The sequence below is a fragment of the Urocitellus parryii genome, chromosome 9, assembly GCF_045843805.1.
Source record: "Urocitellus parryii isolate mUroPar1 chromosome 9, mUroPar1.hap1, whole genome shotgun sequence".
In the NCBI taxonomy this organism is placed as follows: Eukaryota; Metazoa; Chordata; class Mammalia; order Rodentia; family Sciuridae; genus Urocitellus; species Urocitellus parryii.
Window position 1 is genome coordinate 141,523,002 of NC_135539.1, and position 24,385 is coordinate 141,547,386.

Sequence of the window (24,385 nt, forward strand, 5' to 3'; positions counted from 1 at the left end):
CCAAACCTCTGTTGCTATCCCAGCTCTCCACTGGGCTGTTATGACAAACCACCCCCAGCACCAATGCCCGCTGAAAGTCACAGTCCGCTGGGTGCTCCCAGGACAGAGGCGGGACCGCTGGGCCCCAAACTTCCTTCTGTCCAAAAGCAGAAGGCTAGGGTGAAGTCTTTAAACTGGGGTCCTAGGTGGATGAGCAGATCAGAGTACTGTTAGAAAAGAAAAAAAACAGTGGAGTGTGATGGATTCAGATTCAAGAATTATGGCCTGGCGAGATTTCTGGCCTTGATTACCAGGTATGGAGTCACTGAATCAACAGAGTTGAGTCAGGCCTTGAAAAGGTGGCATGTGTCACTAAGCCATGAGGGACCAGGGCAGCACAGCTCTCAGCAGAGCGTCCCCGGGGCCTGGCTGTGGTGGGAAAGGTGGAAGGGGGCAGAAGTTGGGGGCAGGTTGTTGAGAGCCACAGCCAAAGGGGCCCGAGCAAACTTCCAGCTGCCAGCAAACTTCCAGCTGCCGGCTGATGATTGGCTCACAGCGGCCCCAGCAACATCTAGCTGATTGGCTCCTCTGCAGTAATGTTCATTGGGCTGTTTCCCCGCCCTTCAGACTGCCAGCTGATGATTGGCTCACAGTGGCCCCAGCAACATCTAACTGATTGGCTCCTCTGCGGTGATGTTCATTGGGCTGTTTCCCTGCCCTTCAGACTGCCAGCTGATGATTGGCTCACAGCGGCCCCAGCAACATCTAGCTGATTGGCTCCTCCACGGAGCTGCTCATTGGGCTGTTTCCCTGCCCTTTCAGACCACGGAGCTGCTCATTGGGGGATTTCTTTGGCTCCGCCCACGTGACCCAGCCAATCAGCCTCAAGAGCAGGAGGATTGTGGGAGGTGGTGAGGTTTGTGTGGGTGAGAGGCTTGTGGAAGCCGGTGGTGGCAGTTGGGCTCTGAGGGTTTTTTTCCTGAGGAGCTGTTTTGTTTGGCATTTGTAGTTCTGAAAATAAAGTTAGTTTCTTTTGACAAGTGGCTCCTGAATTGTGCCCAGCCAGACTGCGGCAGCAGGTAGACAGGCTGGCCAAGGAACCCCATTGTCAAGGGGCTGGATCCTCCATGTTCCCGGTGTCATATGTCATGAGAAGTGAACACTAAACGTAAGCCCCGCTTTGCTTTGCCCTGAATGGAAATTCACCATGGTCACCTCTCTTCTCGGCACTCATGGGGATGGTTCAAACAGTAATTTGTCTATAGACTGCAGGGTTGTAAGAGACCATTGCAAATATGACTGGAAAATGTGTGTGCCCCTAAGTGCTGGGATAAGCGCTTCAGGGAGTTGTTGGCACCATGCTTGGCTAAGACACAGTCGGTGGGACCAAGGTGGGCGTCCTGGGAGCTGAGACCAGCGGTGCTGGGTGTGCCGTGCGACCACCAGTCATCCCCGCCCCTGGCAATGCGCTTCCCCTTCTCCCAGGAGGCTGCTCCTGACGCTCAACCACTGTCACTTGGTGCCAGGGGATCTGCCAGCCAGAAGAGCCCACCTGAAGTGTTCTGGCCACTCAGGGGACCCCACTGCCCTGACCACAGTGCAGTTTCCAAAAAGCCATGAAACCCAAGCATGGCCAACGAGAATCTTTGTGTTGGACTGTTCTGTTCAGAGAACCAGCACAGAAGACACTTTGTTTCTCAACAGAACGTGAACGTGAGTCCCAAGTGGCCTTTCGCCTCGTTTCCTGTCTGCCCAAAGATCAATCAGTTGAAAACAATGAAAATAAGAGACAAGAAAATAGGTGAGAAAGGAGAGAATCACAGAGTGTTGACCCCTTGTCCAGTCCAGTGCTCAGGGCCGAAGGACAGACTGAAGGCCTGTGTTCTGATTTCCATGCTTATGTTAGAAATCAAGCTAATAAACTGTTAAACAGATCGTGCTCTACTTTAACAAGCACACCTTCGTTAAAACCTAAAAAGCCAGGTTCCCTGTTCCCAGACTGCTGGGCGTTCCACTCCAGAACATGGCCCTGTGGGGATGGTCAGTAGGTCTGTCCACTTCTCACTGCTTCCCTACCCACACTAGAAGTGGACATGGGCTTACATGCCTCAGGTCTATCTGCACCCCCTGTCCCCACGAACAGTGACCTCTTGGCCACTCTTCAATCATATGAACCAGGAGTCCCTGTGTGGGACTTTGGGTCACTTTTAGAAAGTGAAATTTGGTCGGGGAATTCCAAATCTCAAGTGCCTGAGTGTGGTCTAGAAATGGGGGCACAGGCTTCCTGAGGGCACCGGCATGATCCACCCAGGGGAGAGCACAGTCAGAGGGCACAGGAGGAACGCAGGGTAGGGTGCAGGCCTTATCTGGCTTCAGGGTGTGACTGCATGTTTGTGACCTCACAAAAGTCGCATGTTGAAACCCTACTCCCAGTGGGGTAGTCAGAGGTGGGGCTTTGGAAAGTCACTAGGTTTAGATGAGGCCCTGAGAGTGGAGCCCCTTGATGGGATTAGTGTCCTTATCAGAAGGAAACAAGACTAGGGCTCACTTTCTCCACCCCAGGAGGCTGCAGAAGTGGACAGCCGGCCCAGGAAGAAGAGCTTCACCATCGGGCCCTCCAGCCTGCAGAGCTGGGAGATGCAGATGTCTGCTGTGTCTATGCTGCATCTTGGTAGAGCAGCCAACCAGACCAGGACCCAGCTTGGGCTTTGTGCCAGTGTCCAGGATCCCTGGTCCCCTCTGACTCCAGCAGACCTTCTGGGCTGTGAGCTGCCCTTCCCATAAACCCTCTCTGTGATCTTTATCTAGTTGGGTGAGTTTCTGCCACCTGCAGCTGAAAGAATCCTTATCCCCTCAGGGTCCTGCAAGTGGTCAGTAGCTGTGGCTTTCATTGTTTCAAAGCACTTATTCTTACCGTAATTTGCTAAATCAACGTTCTCCCTCCAACATTGTATTGAACTGGTCTCATGAGAGTCACTAATCCAGTGGCCTGGCTCTCATTCCCAGTTGGCTGGTCTGCTCCGTAGCATTTGGATGCATTAAACATTCCCCCTTTTGGAAACCTTTCTTTTCTTAACTCTGGAATATTCAAGGAAAAGTTTGACCCTCCTCTATTTCTCAAACAGCTCCTTTGACTTCTGTGACCCTCTGCCCAATTATAGACATTCTTCAGAGTTCAACCTGGCTCTCGGGGCTGAAGCTACTCCCAACATCCACTAATTGGGATTGATAATTTGAGTCACATGGCGCTCTCTCATCTTGAAGAACCCATTCACTTTTGTACCTCCAAGTGTCACATCCTTAAAAAATGAGTCTCAAACTTCTATCTCCATCCTTGGCCTTGGTACCAAGACCTATTTCCATGTCTGCGTTGACAGTGTTGACAGAGTACTTACATTTGGAGTGTTCCCTGACACTGGGTCTCCCCTGGTTTTGCTGGGCCCTGCCGGAGTTACCAGTGACTCCTTCCCTAGTCACCAGCTCTCAGACCAGTGCTGTCTGTGCTCCTGCTGCCCCACAAGCCCTCTTCATTCTTTCCTTGCAAGGTGTTTCCTCTTCGTTTGTTTTCGGGCCCCTGCGGCAATCTCTGCCTGCCCTGTTCCCAGGTCCTATTCTGGTCCACTTTCATTTTTTTATAGGAATCACCCAACCCTGATAAATTGCTGAATCTTTGCATGGCTTTTTTTTTTTTTTTCCTACTTAAAAACCTTCCTTGGATGTCTGTGGCCTGAGGAAATCCCTTGTCTGGTGACGAAGGCTCTGCCTCCGTCTTCAGTGTTTTCTCCTGTTCTGCTTTAAAACAGGCTCTCCGTCCTGTCCAGGCCCATCTCGCCCTAGATCCAAACTCTTCCTTCCTGTGTCCCTGCCCTGATTCCCTCTTCTCCACTCCCCAGAACCCCTCTCCTCCCCCCAAGTTCTTAACAAGGGATCTCAAGCCCCAGATCCCCGAGGAAACCTTTCTTCCTCTCAGTTCACCATGTTTTCTTTCCTCATCTTCTGGAAACTTCTGTTGGCTCTATTTGTTTGACACTGGCCTTATGCAGTTGTATAAACTTGTCTTTGCTAGAGCTACCTTTAAATTAGATTTTAATTGTTTTGAAAAACAGAACTGTGCCACACATGAGATCCTCTGTTCTCCCCTGGACCTCAAAGCCTGGGCTAGGTACAAAGAGTGCTTTAAAGCATTTTCTTGTGCTATTTCTTTGTTCTAAATTAAAAGGCTGTGCTCTATACAAAGTATTTTTGTCACATAGAATCAAGTAGTGTGGGTGCTGAACACCTTGGTAAAAGCTTGCTGGACTCTCACAAAAGGTTTGCTCCACACCTACCCAGTTCCTCCCACTGTTGTCTTTGTCTTTGAAGAATAACACATGATTTCCCCCTTTTATAGGAAATAATACCATACTCTGATAAAAGTTCTCTTGTTTATCAGCACTTCTTACCTTCTTACCTCTTCTGAATGTGATTTTAGATCTTTAGCAGATAGGTATTTTTGAAGTTCAGAAAGAAAAGAATCAGTAGCCTCTAATGTACATAACAAGACACTGAAATATCCTTCTTTCATTTTATTGAAAAGGAAACATTTCTATTCTAGCGCAAACAATGTATATTTTACATCATAAAGCAAGATATAATTTACATATTACATTTCTTAAGAGATCTTTATACCATTATGTCATTCCCTTTTTTATTAGGTCACTTCTTCTGATTTAATTTAACCTGCCGACTACCCTCCACATCAGCATCCTGTTTGGAAGGGGGGGTGGGGCAACAGCTCATGGTGCTCATCTCTGTCTGGGCATGACCAGGCCTTGAGGTCCAGCCCTGAGACCTTCTTCTGAAAACTGGTTTAACAGCCAGAAGCTACTTCTCCAAATCACATAGCAAACTTGTGTTTTCAAAAAAAATCAATAGTAAATCGAGTGCTAGTACTAGAAGGTTTACTTCTTGATCAAGTGCTCAAATAATGGATGCTTGTAGTGTTGGTCTACTACCAATGGACAGTCCCATGCCTGACAGGCACCAATCACTTCCAATTCCCAGAAATGGCTTGTCTAAGGTGTCGGACAGAACCTCCCAGTTTCCCCCACCATTTGGGTTTATGGGGCCAGGATTTACTGTAGACCACTGGAAATGTATGTCAGGATGAAGGTTTCAAAAGATTTTGTTTTACATAACTGTCTTTTCTAAGGGTCTCCCCTTTCCATGCATGACTTCTGTTCTTTACCTATAACCTAAATCTTCCTTTAGCTATTCTCTCCAAACTCCGGACCCCTCAAATTCATCAATTTTTTGGATTGCACTCACTTCACAAATCAAATAATGTTTCCATCTGTAAGGTCATACTATTCCTTTGAAACTCAGTAATCCACAGAAATGCATGGGACAGAAGAATGAGTCAAGAGATTCCTCAGAAGCAAGTAATGTGAATTATCCAGCCAACCTACGTGAACCATTCCCTAAGAAATGTTTTCATAGTGGGTTAAAGGGAGAGGGTACCAGTTTGTGAAAGCAAAATACCTAAGATGGGCTTTCTTCTTATTATTGGAAGAAGTACAGAATGGACATTTGAAATACATTTTGAGATGAGTGGCTGTTAGTCTGGGAAAAAATATCACCATTAGCTCAATCTGATATGCCAAGGGAAATACAAATGTTTGCTAAAAGTGCATCTTACACCCAAAGTTCTTGCCTGTCACTTATAATGCACAGTTGGCATATTTGGCCAAAATCAATCTAAAGATTTCTAATCACAGGTAACTAAATGTATTAGAATCAAGCTGGCCAGGATAAGACTATAAGTTAATATATGTCTATTTTGCATGTCTTAAATTATTCTTTGGTCAAATGGTGTGATTTCTCAGACATCTAAAAATATAAACCTGTTTCTTGCTTCCAAATACAAAGCTTTACGTATGTATCGCAAGGGAGCATCTCCTTGCTAGAGAATAAGGCTTCTTGGTATGGCACCACTCCATGAACACTGTACACTTCTATAGTCCTCTTCCTCCCGAGGCTAGAGTGCTAGACATGCAGAGAACACAGAAATCTTTAAAGGAGCACAGGAATAGAGCCTCACAACACCCCTGTGAGGTAGGGAGGTATTGCTAAACCCATTTTATAAACAGGCAAACTGAGGCACGGCATGGCAATAAGGTTGGGTCAAGTCCACTGGGCAAGTTAAAAAAGCAAGGCTGGAAACAGAGAGAAAGAAATAGGGAAATATCAATCTTGGCTCCTAACCCTAGATGCTAAACTTTACTTCAAAACACTAAGGAAAAAAAAAATAGTCCACAATTGCCTTTAAAGTTTTTGGAATTTAGTCAAACCTTTAAATATTCTACTTAAAACATGTGTCCTGTCTTTCATATTTCTGTTGAGTGGAGAAAGCAGATGACTATCTTTTCCTCCTCTAAGTATAATTCCCATGATAGAATATATCAGCATTCCACCAGAGCCCCAGCTCCAAATTCAAGGACATCTTTGTTCTCTCAAATAATTTGTAATTCATTTAAAGCCCTAATGCAAAAACGACACTGTTCTCAAACAACTGCCCTGCCTATTGCTGCGTGGCCTTAATGAGAATTCTGTGTAGAATATAAGAAGCAAGATCCCTTACTAATGTCTCATCACTGCAGAGACCAGGACAGTGGTGATGGTGTGAAATTTGCTTCCTGTAGAGTTTGAAAAACTACAGACTCAAGCTTGCAATATTTTATATATATATATATATAAATATGTACAGTATATATATATAAGTGCACATCTGACTACCCTTAAGGCACCAAAGAGAAGAAGTAGGCCATGTCTTTCACAATTCCGTCTTTGTTTTCCTAGAGAAATTTCTCTCCCTCTCAGTGAACATATTTCCTCTACCAAACAGCCTGTGACAACAAATAACTTTGACTCAAGATGACTGATTGTTTAAATGGGGCAGGGTGGTGTTGCTGGTGATATTATAGTGCATAGCTTAGAGCTCAGACCTAGAGCTGAGAGCTTAGAGTGAGCCAGCTACAGCCAGCCACAGCCAGCCACAGCCAGCCACAGCCAGCCACGCTGATCAGACAGACCAGTGACCAAACTTGTACACAATTTTTGTTTTCCAGCAGCTGGCGGAAGAAAATCTTACCATAACCGACAGACACAGAGAGAGTGAAAAGGGAATCATGGGAGGCACAGATCTTCAGAAAGACTTTGGCTTTGCAAAAGCTCCTGGAGAGAAGTGGGAGGAGCTCAGAGTAAGGCACTGAGGTTCTCACAGGTTGGTGACAAGGCCTGGGGCATCTCTCTGAGCCTGTGTGTATGTGGCTTTGTGGCTGCCGCAGACCTTTTCAAAACCTCTCAGGATTATGGGAGTGGGTGGGCTGACCCTAACCAAAGAAGCTTGGAGTATATTAATCAAAGCATGAATAGAAAGAAAAATAAAATAAACACACAGAAACAAATGGTGGTGGAATTCCAGAGGGAGGAGGAACATTTGTTAACTAATTTTCATTTTGCTCCTCTCCTGCTTTTCTCTGCCATGGTCCCAATATGTTAGTTCTGTTTGTTGGATTGTTTTTACTTTTTTTTTTTTCCCAGCGGATGAAGAAATGACAGAGCAGGATAGGTGTCTTATGGTTTTTGATTTCTTCTTAGGCCTGTTTAAATTTTTTTTCCTCAGTTGACTGTTGGCACTTGGTTCCTCTGTAAACTATATTCCTTGGCCTTCAGTCTCAGGTTGGCAATGCTGTTGGCCATGTTGATGCCCTGAGCAGGGCTATTGTTGGCACATGTGGCAGAATAAGTAGCCATGGCGCTGTGGGGACAAAGGAGAAAGCAGGGAGAATAACAGGCATTAGTTTCATGAAGCTGCAAGTCCAGGCCCCGGGTGGGTGCACTCTCAGGACGGGGCCAGGCAGGGCAGGGCCAGGCAGGGCAGGGGTTGGACTAGGTGACCGCTAGGTCTCTCCCAGCTGGAGCTTTCCATGAGTCTAAGGCACTTGGAGAGGTGGCTGTGTTTTTCAGGGCAGGAGAAAGCAGAGGAGAATGAGACCCGGGGAGGGAGGGGCACTTGCTGTGTTGGGTACAGTGAGTAATGATTTATTTCTGGGGTGACAAATGAGAGCTGCCCAAATTGAGCAGCAGGTGCTTTATCAGCTGACTAGTTAAAACAGCATTTAATCTCCCTGCCTCCATTCCCTAGCCCAGGGGACGGGTGACGCAGAAATGCAAGTTTGGGACAAAACGACTAAAGGAAATTTTGTTACTTCACTCTAAATAGGTAATTGATAAATACCATGAGAAGTAATGTGCTCAGAGAATCAGTTGCACCCCAATGGAACTTTCCAGTCCTTCTTGATTCCCTGGTTGATAATTCCAGCATTGTGAATCAAGAGGTGCCTATCGACTGGCCTCAATGTCCTGACCTCTCCCCAAAACTTCCTGTGGAGCACCCGCTGCCTTTTGGTTCAATTATTTTGGAAATGTCTAAATTTCCAAAATAAAGTATCAAAGGCTCCAGTTTCAGCACCCTTTACCTTAGAGATAACTGTTTCTCACTGTCAATATTGCCGACAAAAACTTGACGTTGTCATTGTCAAAGACTGTTCTTAGGACCAAGAACTGGGCATAAAATTGCCATTGGGGGATTTCTTTCTTTTAAAAAAATTACTTTATTTCTTTATATGTGGTGCTGAGAATTGAACCCAGTGCCTCACACACGCCAGGCAAGTGCGCTACCGCTGAGCTCAGCCCCAGCCCCAGCCCCTGTCCTGGTGGGTTTCTGATCACTGCATCCATGAATCTCTTAATGGTGTTGTAGAATTGTACTCAGATTGTTTCCTTTATACTGAATGGATAAAAGAAGACTAATTTTAACTAAATGAAAATGTTTCTAAGATAGCAAAATCCTTTTCAACTGCGGGGTGGACAGACAGACTTATAAATGGAATGACATGTGCTTTTCTGGGGCCTGCATTCCAGTGGAATCTGTCAGCCACACAGGAGCCTGTGGTTCTGGGATCAAGTGACAAGGTCAGAAAGAGAGAAAACTGAAGCTGCTCTACAAGAAGGACAGATCCCTGACACCTCTCCCGGACAGTCAGACTTATCGTAGCCTAGTTCAACTTGGTGACTAGCAATTAGCCCAGGAAAATTAAGATAAAGAAATATAGACGGTTCCGGATCACTCCCTCTCTCCAGAAATACAAATCTTTAGCTTGCCTCCCGGGTATAAAGCATGTGAGCAAGTGTGTGTGTGTGTGTGTGTGTGTGTGTGTGTGTGTGTGTGTGACAGAGACTGTGTGTGTGTGTGTGTGTGTGACAGAGACTGTGTGTGAGTGCACAGCAGAAAGAAGACTCAGAAGGGTTACAGAGTCCTTCCTTCCTTCCTTCCTTCCTTCCTTCCTTCCTTTCTTCCTTTCTCTGGGGATTGAACCCAGGGGCACTAAATCACTGGGCCACATCCCAGCCCTTTTATTTTTCATTTTGAGACAGGTTCTTGCTAAGTTGCTGAGGCTGCCTTTGAACATGCGAACCTCCTGCCTCAGCCTCGGGAGCCGCTGGGATCACAAGTGTGTGCCACCAGGCCTGCTGCCTTTCCTCATTTTGCCCGCTCATTCTTACCCAGTGCCCCTGCGTGATGCTCTCCCTGCTACTCCAAGGCAGGTCCTCCTATAGCACCCTACACTCCGCTTTCATCACTTCATTTAATTTTTAAAAAAATATTATTTTAGTTGAAGATGGACACAATATCTGTATTTATTTATTTTTATGTGGTGCTGAAGATCGAACCCAATGCCTCAGGTGTGCAAGGCAAGTGCTCTACCACTGAGGCACTGCCCCAGCCCCACTTAATTTAATTCTCCATCCTCTATCACTGTTCTCAGCTGTTAGCTCCATGAACCAGACACCACCTCTGCCGGTTCACAACTGGATCCTTTGGTAGAGCTGACACAGCCCCTGATACACACTTGGTGCTCAGTAAACTATTTAGTGAAGAGACGAGTGAGATGTATGCACATGGGCTACAATTCAACCGATTCCTGATCACTGTCACTGGTTTCTGTCGTCCTGCTATAAGTGATGATTTCTTAAAAACTAATCTGGCCAATGTGCTTTCACTCTTTACAAGTCGTCCTTGCTGTAAACTTCGCTCTCCTAATGGAAAGAACGAAGTCAGAAGGACATGGCGAAAGGGGATGGTCACTGCATATTCTGGGATACACAAAAATATCTTCTCATAGTAAAACTAAACCAATATTCATACAGTTGAGACAGACTATCACTTCCCCACTCCCCACCAAAGGGCACGGGCAGAAGAGTCTCCAGTTAAGTGGGATTCATTAGGAGTGAAACAAATGACCAGAATAACCCATTAAGACAGGGAAAGGTTTTTCTTAACAATGCACCAAGAAATGCCATTTATTTTCAAAACTCATACACATATCATCATTTAGTTTCTAGACTGATTACATGTTTTCACTCAAGATTCTGCCAGAAATATGTGCAAATCCATAAAACCCATTGTCAAGGAATTTCTCGGATACACCAAAGACCGAAGAGATGAGTGGATTTGGGAAATGTACCTAAATCATGGATTATTATAAAATCAGCCAAATTAGCCTTTCCCAACCAGGAGTATGAGAGAATAAAGCACTAAAGATTATACACAGAAGGTGCCATTTTAAATACACAGGGAGAAGCTGGACTCACAGGGTATCTGCATCATTTGGAAAGTACTGAGGGTGGAACTGAACGGCCTCTGAGCACACATGGTAAAACTTCATGACAGAACATGGAGATGAGCTCTGGTGGTAAAGTGCAGACAGTCATGGAGGACTGTCCTTGGCCAAATTCTGGAGACGTGTTTTCCGTTCTTTGAGAGTCTAGACAAGCAAAGTCCTACTTAACAGCAATTCACCCTTTCTGTTTCTTGGCAGACAAAGCAAACTGCGACCTTGGGAGGTTATGGTAGTTTACTGGAGTTGTTGCCACTGTTTTCCAGAAATGTCTGCAGTAGCAGTGACTGAAGTTTTATCTACTCTGTGCCAGTTTTGTTCGTTACTTCATAGTCTACTACCTGTGTCATTAGGGATTCTAGTCTGGGACTTAAAAGGTAGCACATTTCTTAGAAATACTGAGTTTTTCTCTCTAATGCAGGCCAGACTATAAAATCCAAACTCAGAGGAATGTTGACCCACTTTTTTACTCACAAATGAATTAGTAGGGAATTAGGGTCATGTATTGCACAGGATGCTCCCAAGACTTTGTCTCTTGAATGATGCAGCCTGTGCTTCTGCAGTAGAGAACAGTGCCCTGCCCAGTGGTATGGTGGTGCCATCACAGGAACACCACAGTAGGGGTGAGTCTGTATAGGAATCCTCCCATTCGTGGGGTGTGAGAACAAAGCTGTTTATATTAATGAATGGGTTTTGTGATTCCCTCGAAGCTTCAGAAGGAATAACATTTCACTTGTAATTTTTAGAAAAATTATAAATGTCGAAGAAACCAATCTGACTTATTCCAGCATTGTGTGGCTGAGAGATGTAGGATAAAAGAAGAGAGGTCACCTTCATCCCAGCCTCTTAACTGATGTTTAGAATGCATCCTCCTTCAAATAGAGACCGCAATGTTATTTTGCACACATATTGAGGAATTGCCTCTCTTCCCTCCAGTAGTTCCACTGGGTCTAGGCTTACAATTCCATGTGTGCTTTACAGCAGGCAGTGGGTGGCTCTTCGACATACCAGTGATGGACACAACTTGTCACAGGTCAGACAAGACGGATTGCTGAGTGGGTGTTCATGGAGCAGCCTAGACTCTAGTTAAGCATGGGCAGTGGCCAAGGGAGAGGATGTGCTTCCTAAAGGGAGAGCAGATGCAAGAGAGCCTTGCATGGCTGCCAATCTGAGACACTGTTGGTGACCACCTGTCCTATGTCATGGAAACTCCTAAGGCTCTGCTTCAGGAGAAGAAAGAGAACACTGAAACATCATCTTGCAAGAGAGAGAGCTGTCAGGGCAATTAGCTGCTTTCAACCAATTTATGAGGCCATTCAGACTATGTGAAATGACCATTCCTTCCTATCCAAACTCTTGGGGTCAACAGGTAAGACTGAAACTGATGTCCATCGTAGGTTAAGCATAAGACAACAGAGAGCCAGCTCCTACCAGTGGGGCTTACCTTCTGAGTAAGCAGAGTGCAATACAAGCTGATTCCTGGCCCTGACTTTATAGGGTTTAGCTAAAGCCCATTTCTACTAAGTTCTAGTAAAGGTCTCTGTGTTTGTGACCAAGAAAGGACTTCACTGGAATAACGTGCATGGAAACCCTGGAGATGGAAAAGAAGGGCTGATTCCCGTCTGTTGACTCAATAGGGGGTGCTGGGACTTCCACAGAGCTGACACGTTGAAGTGGGCTTGGAATGTTTCCATCTCCTTATTTGGAGATTTCTAGCAGATGTGGCCCAGCTACAGGCAGCACAATGCCAGCCCCGCCCTCAGGGTTGAAGGATGGTTTTCACTGGGGACGGATCATTCATGATCCATCCAACCGCTCCGAAAGGCTGTAGTGAGGGAAAAAGTGCTGAAGTAACTGCCAGACACCCAGGAGGCCCCCAGCAGCCCACTCATGGCACCATCTCAAAGCCAGGAGACATCAGGGACATCTCTGCTTTCTTGCCACCCGTAGTGTAAACCCTAAAAATCACAAAACAGTTGAGGATGGCTTGGAAAATAATAGCACTTGACTATGTTTTCAACTTTAACGTGGCCTTCTGGCTGAACAAAGAACAAACGATGACAAGCTGTTTAAATTTTCACTCCAAAGACAAATCTGTCAGCCTAAGAAGTCTGTGGGTCTTCCTGGGAATCTAGGTTTCCTCTGCGGGGACTTAGCTTTTCAAAGGCTGCAGAGCCTTCAGCTCCCCAGGCTCTGTGGTTTAGAGGGCAGAGGGTGCCTCTTTGGTGCGTTCTTTGCGGTGCAAGAACAGTGGAGGCTCCTTCTAAGAAAATTCAATACTGGTTTTCCTAGGGAAACTTACTATTGAAATGACAGCCCATACAGCATGTTGGAAATGTTCTTATGAGAACTTAACAATCACTTGCAACTTCTGTTTTTGAAATTCAGAGGTTGCTTTTTGGTGTATACTTAGCTCTTACAAGTGGACATGCCTGGACCACATTTCATCAGCCAGTCTGCAGGGTGTACTACATGTTTAGTCATATTTCTGCAAGCTTTACCTTTTCTTCCAGAAATGTCTGCTACACAAATATGCAAATATTGGCATGCGGATGCTTTGCATCTTTCTATTGTACAGATTTTTCGATATTTCTTTTTCGTATGCAATAGGGAAACTAGTGGATCAGTTTTGATACAAGCTTACATGAGAAGTCAATGATCTGCTAGGAGCCAGGATGAGAACTTAGTTCTTCTGACTGCTGGGGCACACCCTACAGTCAGTCACCTGATGCCTCACTCTGCAAGGCGCGTCCTGTGTATGGAAGGCACTTCCATCATCTTGGAGTGGAACAACTTGCAGATGCAGAATCTCAGGCCCACCCTAGGCTTAGTGGACCCCAGTCTCCAGGCACAGGGTCCCAGGCAAGTCCCAGGCAGAGCCAGAGGTGAGGAGTGGTGCTCTCAACTCAGGCCACCCTTAGGTTTGAGGACAGGTTCTCCGGTAGCTCTGATGCTCACCACAGTCCCCGCTGTAGGACCTCACTGCTCACATCTCCAGGAGTTGAAGCCCCACTTTCTTCAACACACTTAGCTTCCCCTTCAGCCCTACCCCCAGCAGCCCCCCTCTTCCCCCTCTGACAAGTTACCTTTTCAGTGTCTTCCGTTAGAATCCGTTATGAAGCCCCTCGTGTAAACAACATCTTGGGAGGGACGAGGATCTATGTTTGAAAGTGTGAAAGCGAGAAATGAGCCAAGGCGTTCAGCAGATGTCAGGCCGCACCAGGACCACCACCAAGTGACGGGGATGAGGAAGGGGAGGGAGCTCTGCCCTGGCGCTTTCATCTAGCCCTCCCTCCGCAAGCAGCACTCTGGGCCAGGCTGCAGAGCCGGGCCAGCCCTCTGCTCTCACAGGCACTGAGGTCTCTGGGGAAGGGTGTCTTAGCTATTTCATCTCAAAACACATTCGGCAGTCCAAGAGCTGGCTGGGCACTGCTACCCAAGAGGCAGAGCACTCTACCAGTGAGTCCTCGCAGCCGCAGGGCCTGGGCGTGGGGTTGTTCTCATAACTTGATTAAGGAAGACTGTCCTGAGCTAAGCAGTGGGTATGTGTTCCAGAAAGCTTCCTTCAGCTGACCCCAGGGAAATAAAGAAGACACCTGCCAGAAAGAAGCATCCATGTTTGGGAATGCTTAGCTCCCTCTGGTGACTCAAGCCCTGCCTGTCATCTCCTGTAAAACGCTCAAGGGAACGAACAAGTTCATGTCATGCCTTGGAGTAAACCATGTGTCTCAGTTTGCCACGGACAAGCCCAGTTTATGCCGGCCATCCTAAGGAAAGTATCAATACCAGTTCCCTTTCACTTTCAAAAGTGTCCCAGTTTGGATGACAAGGCATACAGCCACCAGTCTGACTGCAAATGACAGCCAGGAAAGACTCATTGGCTCCTCCCCAGTCCAGAGTTCTGAGCGTTAGATAGTAACTGTTCTGTGCCTTGGCTTCCTCCTTTCCTCTCAGGGAAGAGCCCTGGAAGTCAGCCAGCTGCTCTCTGGCAAAACTGTCAGCTCACAGTCCCCAGGTTGCAGGAGCAAGCCACAGGGCTTGTCCCATAGAGTGCCCATACACCCATCTGAGACAGACCTTGCCTCAAAACAACGGTTTCAACAGTTCTCCAATCCTAGACTTTTTGCTGCGTCCAATACAGTGCAGGTTCAATTTGAATGAGAATAGTCATGTGTCCTAAGGTGTGGGACAGAAACAGGGACCACAAGCACGGGTTCTCACTGTTTCCTGAAGACTTAAACTTGGGCAAGTGTTCAGCCTCCTCTTCTTTGGAACTGGAGCAAGGACAGAGTTATCACACAGGAGTGTCCCAAAGATTAACCAAGACAAATGCTTTTTAATGAATGTCACTAACTTGACATAAGGACCAAAAGAAATAGCGAGTGAATTTTCCATAACACAAAATGTCTATCGATTCCTCGGCTTTTCATCACTTGTTTTTCTTCTGTATTTCTTTAACAACAGTCATGTTTCCTAGCAAGATTTGAACTGTGAAATCATGACATGTTTGATTCTAAACAGCAAGAAGACCTCCAGGTAACAAAATGGGTTTTGCCACTTTTAAAAATTAAACAAACTATAAACACTTCAGACAACATTAGGGCAAAAAAAAAATCATATTAATTTACTGCATTAAACCATCACTTTTCTACCTAAATTTGGAGATTAATTTATTCTTCATACAGAATATGAACTATCAGGTTCTATAATACTGTTTCAATTTTTACAAACTCTTGTATCTAAGGGAGAAGTGATATAAAAGCACACGATGAAATGAGTAAGAAGTAGTAGGTTATATGATCTTAAGTGAAAAGAGCAGAATACAAAATAATATGTACACTAAGCCTACACTATATAAAATACTGAACTCTAATTGCAGAAATGAACAAACTAGCCATATCAAGATGATAGAAGTACAGTCTTTTGAAAACATCTCTAGATTTTCTTCATCATCTTTTTAGCTAAAATAGAATTTTTCCAAAAAAGGCACACATGACCTGCCACGTTAATAGCTTCAGTTTGATGATCATCTACAAAATGCTGGTGGTGTGGGCACTGAGGCTTGGCTTCTGCTGTGGCCTGTGTCTAACCCGACACTAGGTCTGGAGGACTTCGTCCCCACGAGCAGGGGTCTGCGCTCAGCTTCTCCCTGGCAAGGACCCTGAGGAGGACGCAGGCAGAAAGGAGAAGCAATGCTTCCCAGTTACCATCAGATTCACACCAAGATCTTGGGGCCTCGGGCTTTGAACTAGACCATCCACAGGCTACTTAGGGAGTCTGTGGACTACCAGTACACATAAAAGGAATATTAAAGAATGTGTGATGTCACAGTGGTCCTCAAATGTATTTTTAGTAAATCCTAAAGAAGAAGGGTCTACATTTTAAATAGGACACACAGATATAATTAATCTTTCAAAATCAGCAAGGCTGAGAGTAATGGGGTCCAAGAATAGGACTTCCTATACACGGGGTCTCCATGTACAAAGACCAGAATTAATTCAGGTTAATTTTACAACAAGGAATATAAAAGACATTCCCAAATGCACTTATGGTGTTTCTCTCAAGAACTGATTTGGTATAGAAAGAACATTTAGGTGAGGCTCTGGGCTTGAATTAGAGCTATAAATTTGGAAAGCATGTGCATTTCATGAATGTGGCTTTTCACTTCAGGGGCTAGGTTTCTGCCAGGACACACTCTGTTAGTCTAAAGCTTGTCCTTAAGCCCATAATGAACTTGACAATAAAAAGATTTTTTTAAAAAAAAGCACAATAAGTGAATTTGTGAATACTTCTTCCATTGAAATCAGCAGAAGAGAACATGCAGCCTTGACCTGGTTTCTTAGAACGCTCAGGTCTAGGTTCAAAGACAGGCACCCTGGACTGGCCAGAGGGTGCACACCTGAGTACAGTGTCTCAGTTTGCCTTCTGCCATCAGCAGTGTGTTCTGAACAGCACAATGAACTGAGGTTCAAAGTCTCAATGAGGTGGAAACAGCACTCTGCCACTTGCTTCTTCAAAAAATGTCACCTTTTTAATATAAAAGTTTAGTGTAAATTATACATTCTTTTTTATGCAAAACATACACACATGTGCACATGCACAAGTGTGCGTGCCCTCTCTCTCTCTACACACACACACAACTGACCCCCAAAGAAATCTCCAGATAAGTAGGTCAGAATTGGCGACAGAACAGGAAAGCATTTGGGATCCTAAGAAATTTCCACCTACTAACGGGTAAGGACTGAGTCTTGAAAGTGATGGGAATGAGCTTAGGCTCTCCTTTCCTGTGTCGGTGTCGCTGTCTCCTCCCTCCCTCCTTCCCATCTCTCTTCTTCCCTTCCTCCCTCCTTTCTTTCTTTTCTTTTAATTCAAGATCAATTTCACTATGAAGCCTTACATGTTAATTCCCTACTTGAGCATAATGAAATAACCTATCTGAAGTTTAGAAATGGGTAGTTCTGTTCCAGAACGGCTGCAAAAAGGGACAGTGAGCACGGCTTAATATTGGTCTTTTCTTTTAGATTCTTCCCCATCTTTGAAACCTTTGCAAGAGTTCCTGAGTCCAAGAGGAGACTGCTGATGGCCTGCCCCTCTCTCTTCTGCCCCAAACCCTGCTCCTGGGGCAACTAGTAATGTCCTGTGAAACTCTGGGGATGTCAGCAAGTTGAGTGTCTCTGAAGAGGGTAACCCAGTAAGAAATGTCAGCACACGCAGCTTTGAGCATGACGGATGGCTGAGGAGCGTGTGGAGGTGGAGCAAGGGAGGGCGGGTGAGTCATTCACCTGTATGGGGATGCTGTCCCCCAGGAGAGATAGTCGGTGGGTCTCGGAGCAGGACGAGGGACGATGGGCTGCTCCACGGCACTCACGTCTCCTGAGTAGGATTTGAGGAGGGAAGCATTTTTGTTGGCCAGCATGGCTCTCTCGTTCCTGCGGAACTTGGCTCTTCTGTTCTGAAACCACACCTGGAAGAGGGTTGGGAGGAGAGAAGGGCGAGGAGGGAGGAGGGAGAGGAGACAGAAGGAAGAGATCATGTGAATGCGTGGTGTGAAGCCTTCCCAGAGAAGATGCAGCATGGGTCTGGATTCCTCTCAGGAAAGAACATGCCCTAGTCCTCCCCTGGCGGGGCCTGCCTACGGCTCTCAAGGGTTAGGACTATGGGCTGGTGGGGCTGAGCAGCTCGTGGTAGAGTGCGGGCTTAGCATGCATGTAGCCCTGGGCTCTATCCCCAGCGAGCACGCACGCGCGCGCACACGCACACACACACACACACACACACACACACACACACGGAGTTCTTCCACTAATCTGGACTCCTGAGACAGGCTCTCTGACTGATACATCACACAGCAGAATGTGGGCATCATTCCTATCATAATTGTAATCAAGAAAAAGAGGAAAAATCTCATTAGACCTCCGCCACAGATACAATGACTTCACTAAAAACTTTTTCAAAATTCTTCAAAATGTGAAAATGTCATCTCCTTTCACATTACTAGGTGTTTAAAGAAAAGTATCTATTTCTCCAAACACTCTGACGAGGATTTAAGAAGCAAATGGTTTGTTTTCAAGGTGTCAGGAACTCCACTGGGGAAGTGAGAGGCAGGGGAGCAAGCACTGCAGAGAGCGTCGCCAGGCCCCTGTGGGGCTCGGCTGCAGGAGCGCTGGACTCTGGCCACCGTGGCGCACATTCTGTCATCCCCCTGCAAGGGCCAGGGAGCCGGGGACTTGTACCCTGGCTGTTGTCAATCATTAGTTACTAACATCCCAGCACTTCTGACACACCAAACACAGGCAAGGAGGTCTCTTGAGGTTCTGGAAGGAAATGCGGATGCTACACATCAGAAGCTGGCTGGACTACGTTTATCTGTAGGGTTTGAGGATTTGGGTGGCACCTATTACAGCATAATAAACTTGTGCATTAAGCACTGCCAGGACTGGGAACATGGAGGGGCACATTACATACATTACTTCTGGTCATCATGACAATTCCAAATAATGCTCTGTTATTTCTATTTTCAAGTTAAGGAAACAGGTTCAATGAGCTTAAGCTATTGAAGTTCACCCAAATAATAAATAGCTAAGGTCCCTTTTTTTCTGTTTTGTTGTGTTTGGGTGGGTGAGGGTGTTTGCTTTTGCTTGTTGTTTCTTGTTTGCAGTGAGGGATGGAACGCAGGGCCTTGCATATGTAAGACAGGTGCTCTCCCCCAGAGCTGCAGCCCCAGCCCAGTGGCTGAGTTAGGTCAAGGACATCCACCTCACGCTGCCCAGCCCTTCCAGGCAATGAACTGCACTTGCTCCTTCACTCGCTAGGGAGCCTTCGTGGAGTGCTGCTCTGGAAAGGGGCGAGCAAGGCGTGTTCTCTGCTCTCGAGCAGCTCACAGTCTACAGAGGAAGAGGAGTATGCATGGAAAACCACAAAATAAATAATCTAGGTGCAATTATAGAAACACTGGCGAGGCGTTGGGGAGGGATTCAGCATGTGGAGAGACAGCTCTGGGCAACGTGCACCCCAAGCATCATGGGATTGTTGCCCCAGAGTCGGGTAACACAGGGGGCCAGAGTGGGAATCCACAAAGGTTTGAGCATCCCTTCTCTGACTTCCAGGACCTGGCTCTTCTGTTTCTTCTCTTCCTGTTGCTATTACAGTTATCAATTTAAAATTCAATATAACTGTATCCTTGCCCTGCTTGATAACATCCACTGGCCTCCTGTGACAGAATAAAATGACAACCTTGCCATAGACCAAAGCCTGTTGGGGAATTAGTTCTTGTCCACACAAAGCCACACCATCTAACTCCAGCATGGGTCCTCTATGGTTCCCGCAGCTTTCCACCCACCCGTCATGGCAGCAGACACCCCTCTGCCTGCAACATGCTTCTCCTTCCAGCTGCCAAAGCCCATATATTTTTTAAGACTCGACTTTAACATCTGAAGAGTTGTAGTGGAAGGAAGAAGACTTTTAAGGTCCAACAGAAATGAATAAAAATGCTGACTACACTATGTTCAAGATTGACCTTGGAGAGTTATTTAAGTTCTCTGCTCCTTGGCTTTAATGTTCCTACTTCCAGGATGATGAGAGTGGCCCAGAGAGGTGCTTAGTCGGTGTACATTCCCTCCCTTTCCCCATGGCCTCTGGTCCGTGGCTGACTCCTGTACACTCCTTTAGTGCAGGAGTCACCTTACAGCATCGAGACTATGATCGCACCTCAGGTCTTCTCAGCCCCAGACCAGAGCACCCTCAGGGAAAAAGCCAGCGTCTCATTCACCCCAAAAGCAGGTCCAAAGGTATAATTGGGGCCCAATAAGTGTTTCAGGGGAAAAAAAGGGAGGGAAAAGAAAAATGAAAACCAAAACCCACAAATTTTACAAAGATGACTAAAGCGTGACCTCCACTCAAGAGGACTCCACCGTCTAGTGGAAGAAGCAGGCCACAGACAGCTCAGCGTAACGCACATGATGTTATGATAAATGCCCTAAATATGAAGACGCCTGGAGTCAGGGCGGGCTCAGACAGGGAGAGGGCTGAACTCCAGGGAGTTAGAATGGTCCTGGAGGGATAGTTCTGTCCTCCCCTTAGGGAATGTTCACAGCCCTGAAAGTTACTAGGAAGTGGCAGGTGGGAAAGGAGGAAGAAAACATAGCTCCACCATATCTGTCCGTCTATCCACATTCACCTCATCCTCTGTTTGTTATATGAGTCAATAATATCTATAGATAATACGTAATGTGTATATTGCATGCATTGCCCATTGTGACAGGGATAAGATGATCTCCCAACCCAAACATGACTTCCACATTTTTTTTAACTCCCCCCATTGCATTATTCAGGTTTCCTTCTGTAAAATTCAGAACACCGTAGCAAATGGGGGACTTGACGGCAGCTGTGGATTCCTGGCCTGAAGCTCTCCATGACTCCACTGCAGGCTGAGGTTGGGGCGCACGAGGGATGGAGAGGCAGGTGTTCGGGAAGGCGGAAGGGACTGCAGAGCACTGTGTGATGAGCAGCTAGGGAAAGAGGGGGCAGGAAAGGGGACATCACAGTTCATCACAGGACGGTGGGGTGGGCAGAGCTGGACTGAACCATGTCCCTGTGGTCACTCTCACTTGATCCCTGAGAACTGCCACCAGTAACTACTCACCTCACTCACACCTCCTCACTGTCCTCGGGAGCCTCATGGATTCTGTAAAACTTCCCCTTGGGGAGAAGCACTGGCCCTTCACTCCCTAGGGGAGCCTTCATGGAGTGCTGCTCTGGAAAGAGGTGAGCCAGGGGCACTTAACCACTGAGCCACATCCTTAACCACTTTTGTTTTCTTTTGAGACAGGGTCTTGCTCAGTTACTGAGGTTGGCTTTAAATTTGCGGCCCTCCGGCCTTAGCCTCCTGAGCCTCTAGGATTACAGGAGTGTGTCACCACGCCCAGGTGAACTTTCCTCTTTTGTCACTGACATTTTTTTCCTGTCTTTTAGGGAGCAGATCTTTTGAGGTGAGGTCCCTGTTCCCCCTTGGAAAAACTCTCACACTTTCTCTGAAGCTTCAGGGACCTCCAGGACCTCCAGTCAACTCAGCAAGCATCTGTTACCGGGTCTTGTGCCTTGTGACAGACACAGCACTGCCCCCGTCAAGACCCTGGAGGTGGCTCAAGTCCCCATCTGTCTAGAGGGTTATCCTTTACAGAAAGAAATCCCTGAAAGTCAGACTGAACAGGGATGTATAAACATCACTCCCTTCAGGAAGGCGAGAGACCTGACTCCCCTCCTGATCCAAACAGCAGCCTGCCCCTGGTCATGTGGAAGACAAGAAGCTCTGTCAGCAGAGATGGCAAAGCACCCCTTGAAAAGGCATTTAAGCAGGGGACTCATTGATTCACGTCTGTTGTATAAAAAAAAATAACCCTGGATCTCTGTATCTGCATCCAGATCCTCTTTCAGCCACCTCCTAGATATGAGACTTGACCTCTCTCTGCCTCCATTTCCTCACCTGCAAGATAAAGAAGACTGCCCACATCATTGAACTAAGGTGGAGGTGAGGGATCAAAGAGCACTAAGCAGCAAGGACCCCGCAGTGTTGTACTGTCATCCTGCTGAAGAACACAGTCACAGCCAGATCGTCCTCTGGATGTCTGGCTGCAGTCAGTGTGTCCTGACAGGAATGCTGCTCAGAACTGCTCCTCCCTCTCACCCTGGCTACACGTCCTTGTTGGGACACGGGGAAGAGTAAAAGTCACCTACTTGAATGTGTTCTTACTTCCTTGCCCTCCATTTCCCACTTCCAGGGCTGTGCACCACCCTGTGTACTCACAGCGAGTTTCTGGAAGGTGTGCATATTCCCAAAGCCTGGGGAGGAGAGCTGAGCTGAGAAGAATTAACCTCTTTGGCCAAACTGATGCTCAAATTGTAAGCTGGGGTGCAGAGTCAAATGCTCAGATGGACAGGGTATGTAACGTGAATCTGGAAGGGTCAATAACACCAGGGAGGAGTGGACCTGGAGCAAATACCAAGCTGCCCCACCTAAACACAATCCATCTGGTTCTTAAAAATACCAAGCAAACAGGTAAAAGCGTGCATCTGTCTTTGTGCTGCCCACTTGCAACCTCAGTCGTACCAGCTCGGTCTGAAAGCTGCAACGTGGGTACTAAGCAGTCTGGACAGTTGTGCAGCTGCGGGGGTGCTCGCTGCCACCCACCCACAGCAGGCGTTACCTGCACTCTGGCCTCAGTGAGGTTCACACGGCGCGCAAGGTCTTCCCGCACGAAGGCATCCGGGTAGTGCGTCCGCTCAAACACACGCTCCAAGGCCTGCAGCTGGCTGCTGTTGAAGGTTGTCCTGTTTCTCCGCTGCTTTCTCTTCTTCTTCTCCTCTGAGTTCAGCTGATCATCTGGAACAGAGAAGTTGATGATAAGGATCCAAATTCACTTTATAGATCCCAGTTAGCACTTTGTCTTTTTTGATAGTTCTCTAGAGATTGCTTCATTCGCTCGCATCCTTATAAAAGTCCTATGTTCCTTGTGCAAATGTTGGCATTGGTGCTCCTAAGGTCATTTGCCCAGAACTCCCAGTGGTTCCGATGCTTGATTTTTGCTTCTAAGCATGGACCAGACCTGAACCAACAGCTGGAGAGACTCTGCTTACATGTTCCTTAAAGCCTGTTCTTTCAAAAGCTAAAGGACAATCTCACTCTTGGCCATATTCTCTGGCTTCACCAGAGACGGAGGAATTTTTTGGACCATGTCTTAGACAATATTATGTTCATTGTTATAGTTTCATAACCAAGTAGAAAAAGTAGCTCCTGGTTCCTTCTCCAAAACATACAAACATGAACACAAACACAGAGTTGCAGAGAAGAAACTGTGTTCACACCAACTAAAGAGATTTCTGTTTCACTGCACTCTTCTTGAAACAGCAGATCAGTCCCAGGAGCATTCACCCACAGCTCGGTGCTTTGCCAGGCCTGCTTCCGGGGCTTGAGCCTCGATTGGGGACAGGGCCCCAGCACCCTCAACCCAAGCCAGCATGAGCCTGGGACTCACCCTGTGAGAACCCAAGAATGAGGAACAAGGTCCCAAGATCTCTGAAACAGTTTCACTCACACTTGAGAGTCTTAGGGCCCTGGGAATTTAGGGACCTTTGGATAATCCCAGCCCCAAGTGTTGCCCTGCCAGGATCCCGCCGTGCTGTGCTCTCGCTCTCCCAAAGGCCAGGCACACAGCCTGCGCATGGCCGTCAGAGAGCAGTGTGCCCCTCCCTGCCGCCCCACCAAGCCCTAGATAGATTGGGAAGCAGCGGAGCAGCATCCCACTGTGCTAACACCACCGTCCAGCCAACAGCGGAGCCCCAAGCAGCCACAGGGCCTGCACAGCCCCCAGAGACCCACAGCACCCACTGCCCAGGCCCAAAGCTCTTCTGAGGAACTGACCCTCTATTTCCATACCTCTCCCCTGAAAGGCTCAGCCCAAAGAAAATTGCAAGGAGTTTGAGTGAAGATGGGAAAGAAGAGAACCTGGCCACTTGTTCCAATTCAACAGAAAGTAGCTCTCGGCTATTTATTTTTAACGTGTATAGTCTCTTGACCTGTGATTGTAACCGCAGAACACTCTCAACAAAACTACCCGCACCAACCACAATGTCCAAAGAACAGTACAGCCGCCTCGCTCTAATTCTCTTGTTACAAAGAGAGCATGTTCTGGATTCGCATTTGGATCCAAAGTGCAGCTCAAGTCCAAGAGAGCCAGGCCTCCAAGGCCTTCTGTGCAGAGCTGTCTCTCCACGAGGGGAGCCTGGCGTTTCCTCAGTTAGTTAGAGCACCCCCATGCATAAACGGTGGTTGAATGTGTTTTCAGGGAAAACATGAAACTTCTCTTGTCCTTAGAAAACTGTCTTTGTACCAGAGTTTGTATGATCTCACCCAGATTCCTGCAGCATTCTCTGTGCTTCCTGGGTGTGCCCAGTTGGTCTCCTCTGGTTTTTCACACTTGAGGGACCTTCCCGAGAAGCCTGCCTCGATGGCACCTCTGCCACTCAGTGAGAATATCAGATCAGCCACATCTTGAGAATGAAGCCAATTTAATCCCAATTTCTGGAGTCTGTGCAGGCCTAGAGTACCCCAACCAACGTCACTGATTATCCCACTATTGAGCTAGTAGTAAAATTAGTTTATGGAAATATCAACCCTGGAATTCAGACAC

The 24,385-nt window shown here is 46.8% G+C and overlaps 1 protein-coding gene across 2 annotated transcripts in view; it reads right to left on the minus strand.

Moving 5' to 3' along the window:
- Positions 1-4,529: 4,529 nt before the first annotated feature.
- Positions 4,530-24,385, minus strand: part of Prrx1 (paired related homeobox 1) — a 68,872-nt gene continuing 49,016 nt past the window's right edge. The window contains exons 2-5 of one of the 2 annotated variants that reach the window (XM_026405223.2): positions 22,403-22,578; positions 17,483-17,664; positions 13,787-13,858; positions 7,692-7,777 (exon numbers count right to left, since the gene is read on the minus strand). In XM_026405223.2, coding sequence (XP_026261008.1) covers positions 13,804-13,858; positions 17,483-17,664; positions 22,403-22,578 — 413 coding nt within the window. In that variant the 3' untranslated portion in view covers positions 7,692-7,777; positions 13,787-13,803. Of the gene's footprint in view, positions 7,778-13,786; positions 13,859-17,482; positions 17,665-22,402; positions 22,579-24,385 lie in introns of both variants that reach the window. The other variant, XM_026405222.2, reaches the window with a different exon arrangement.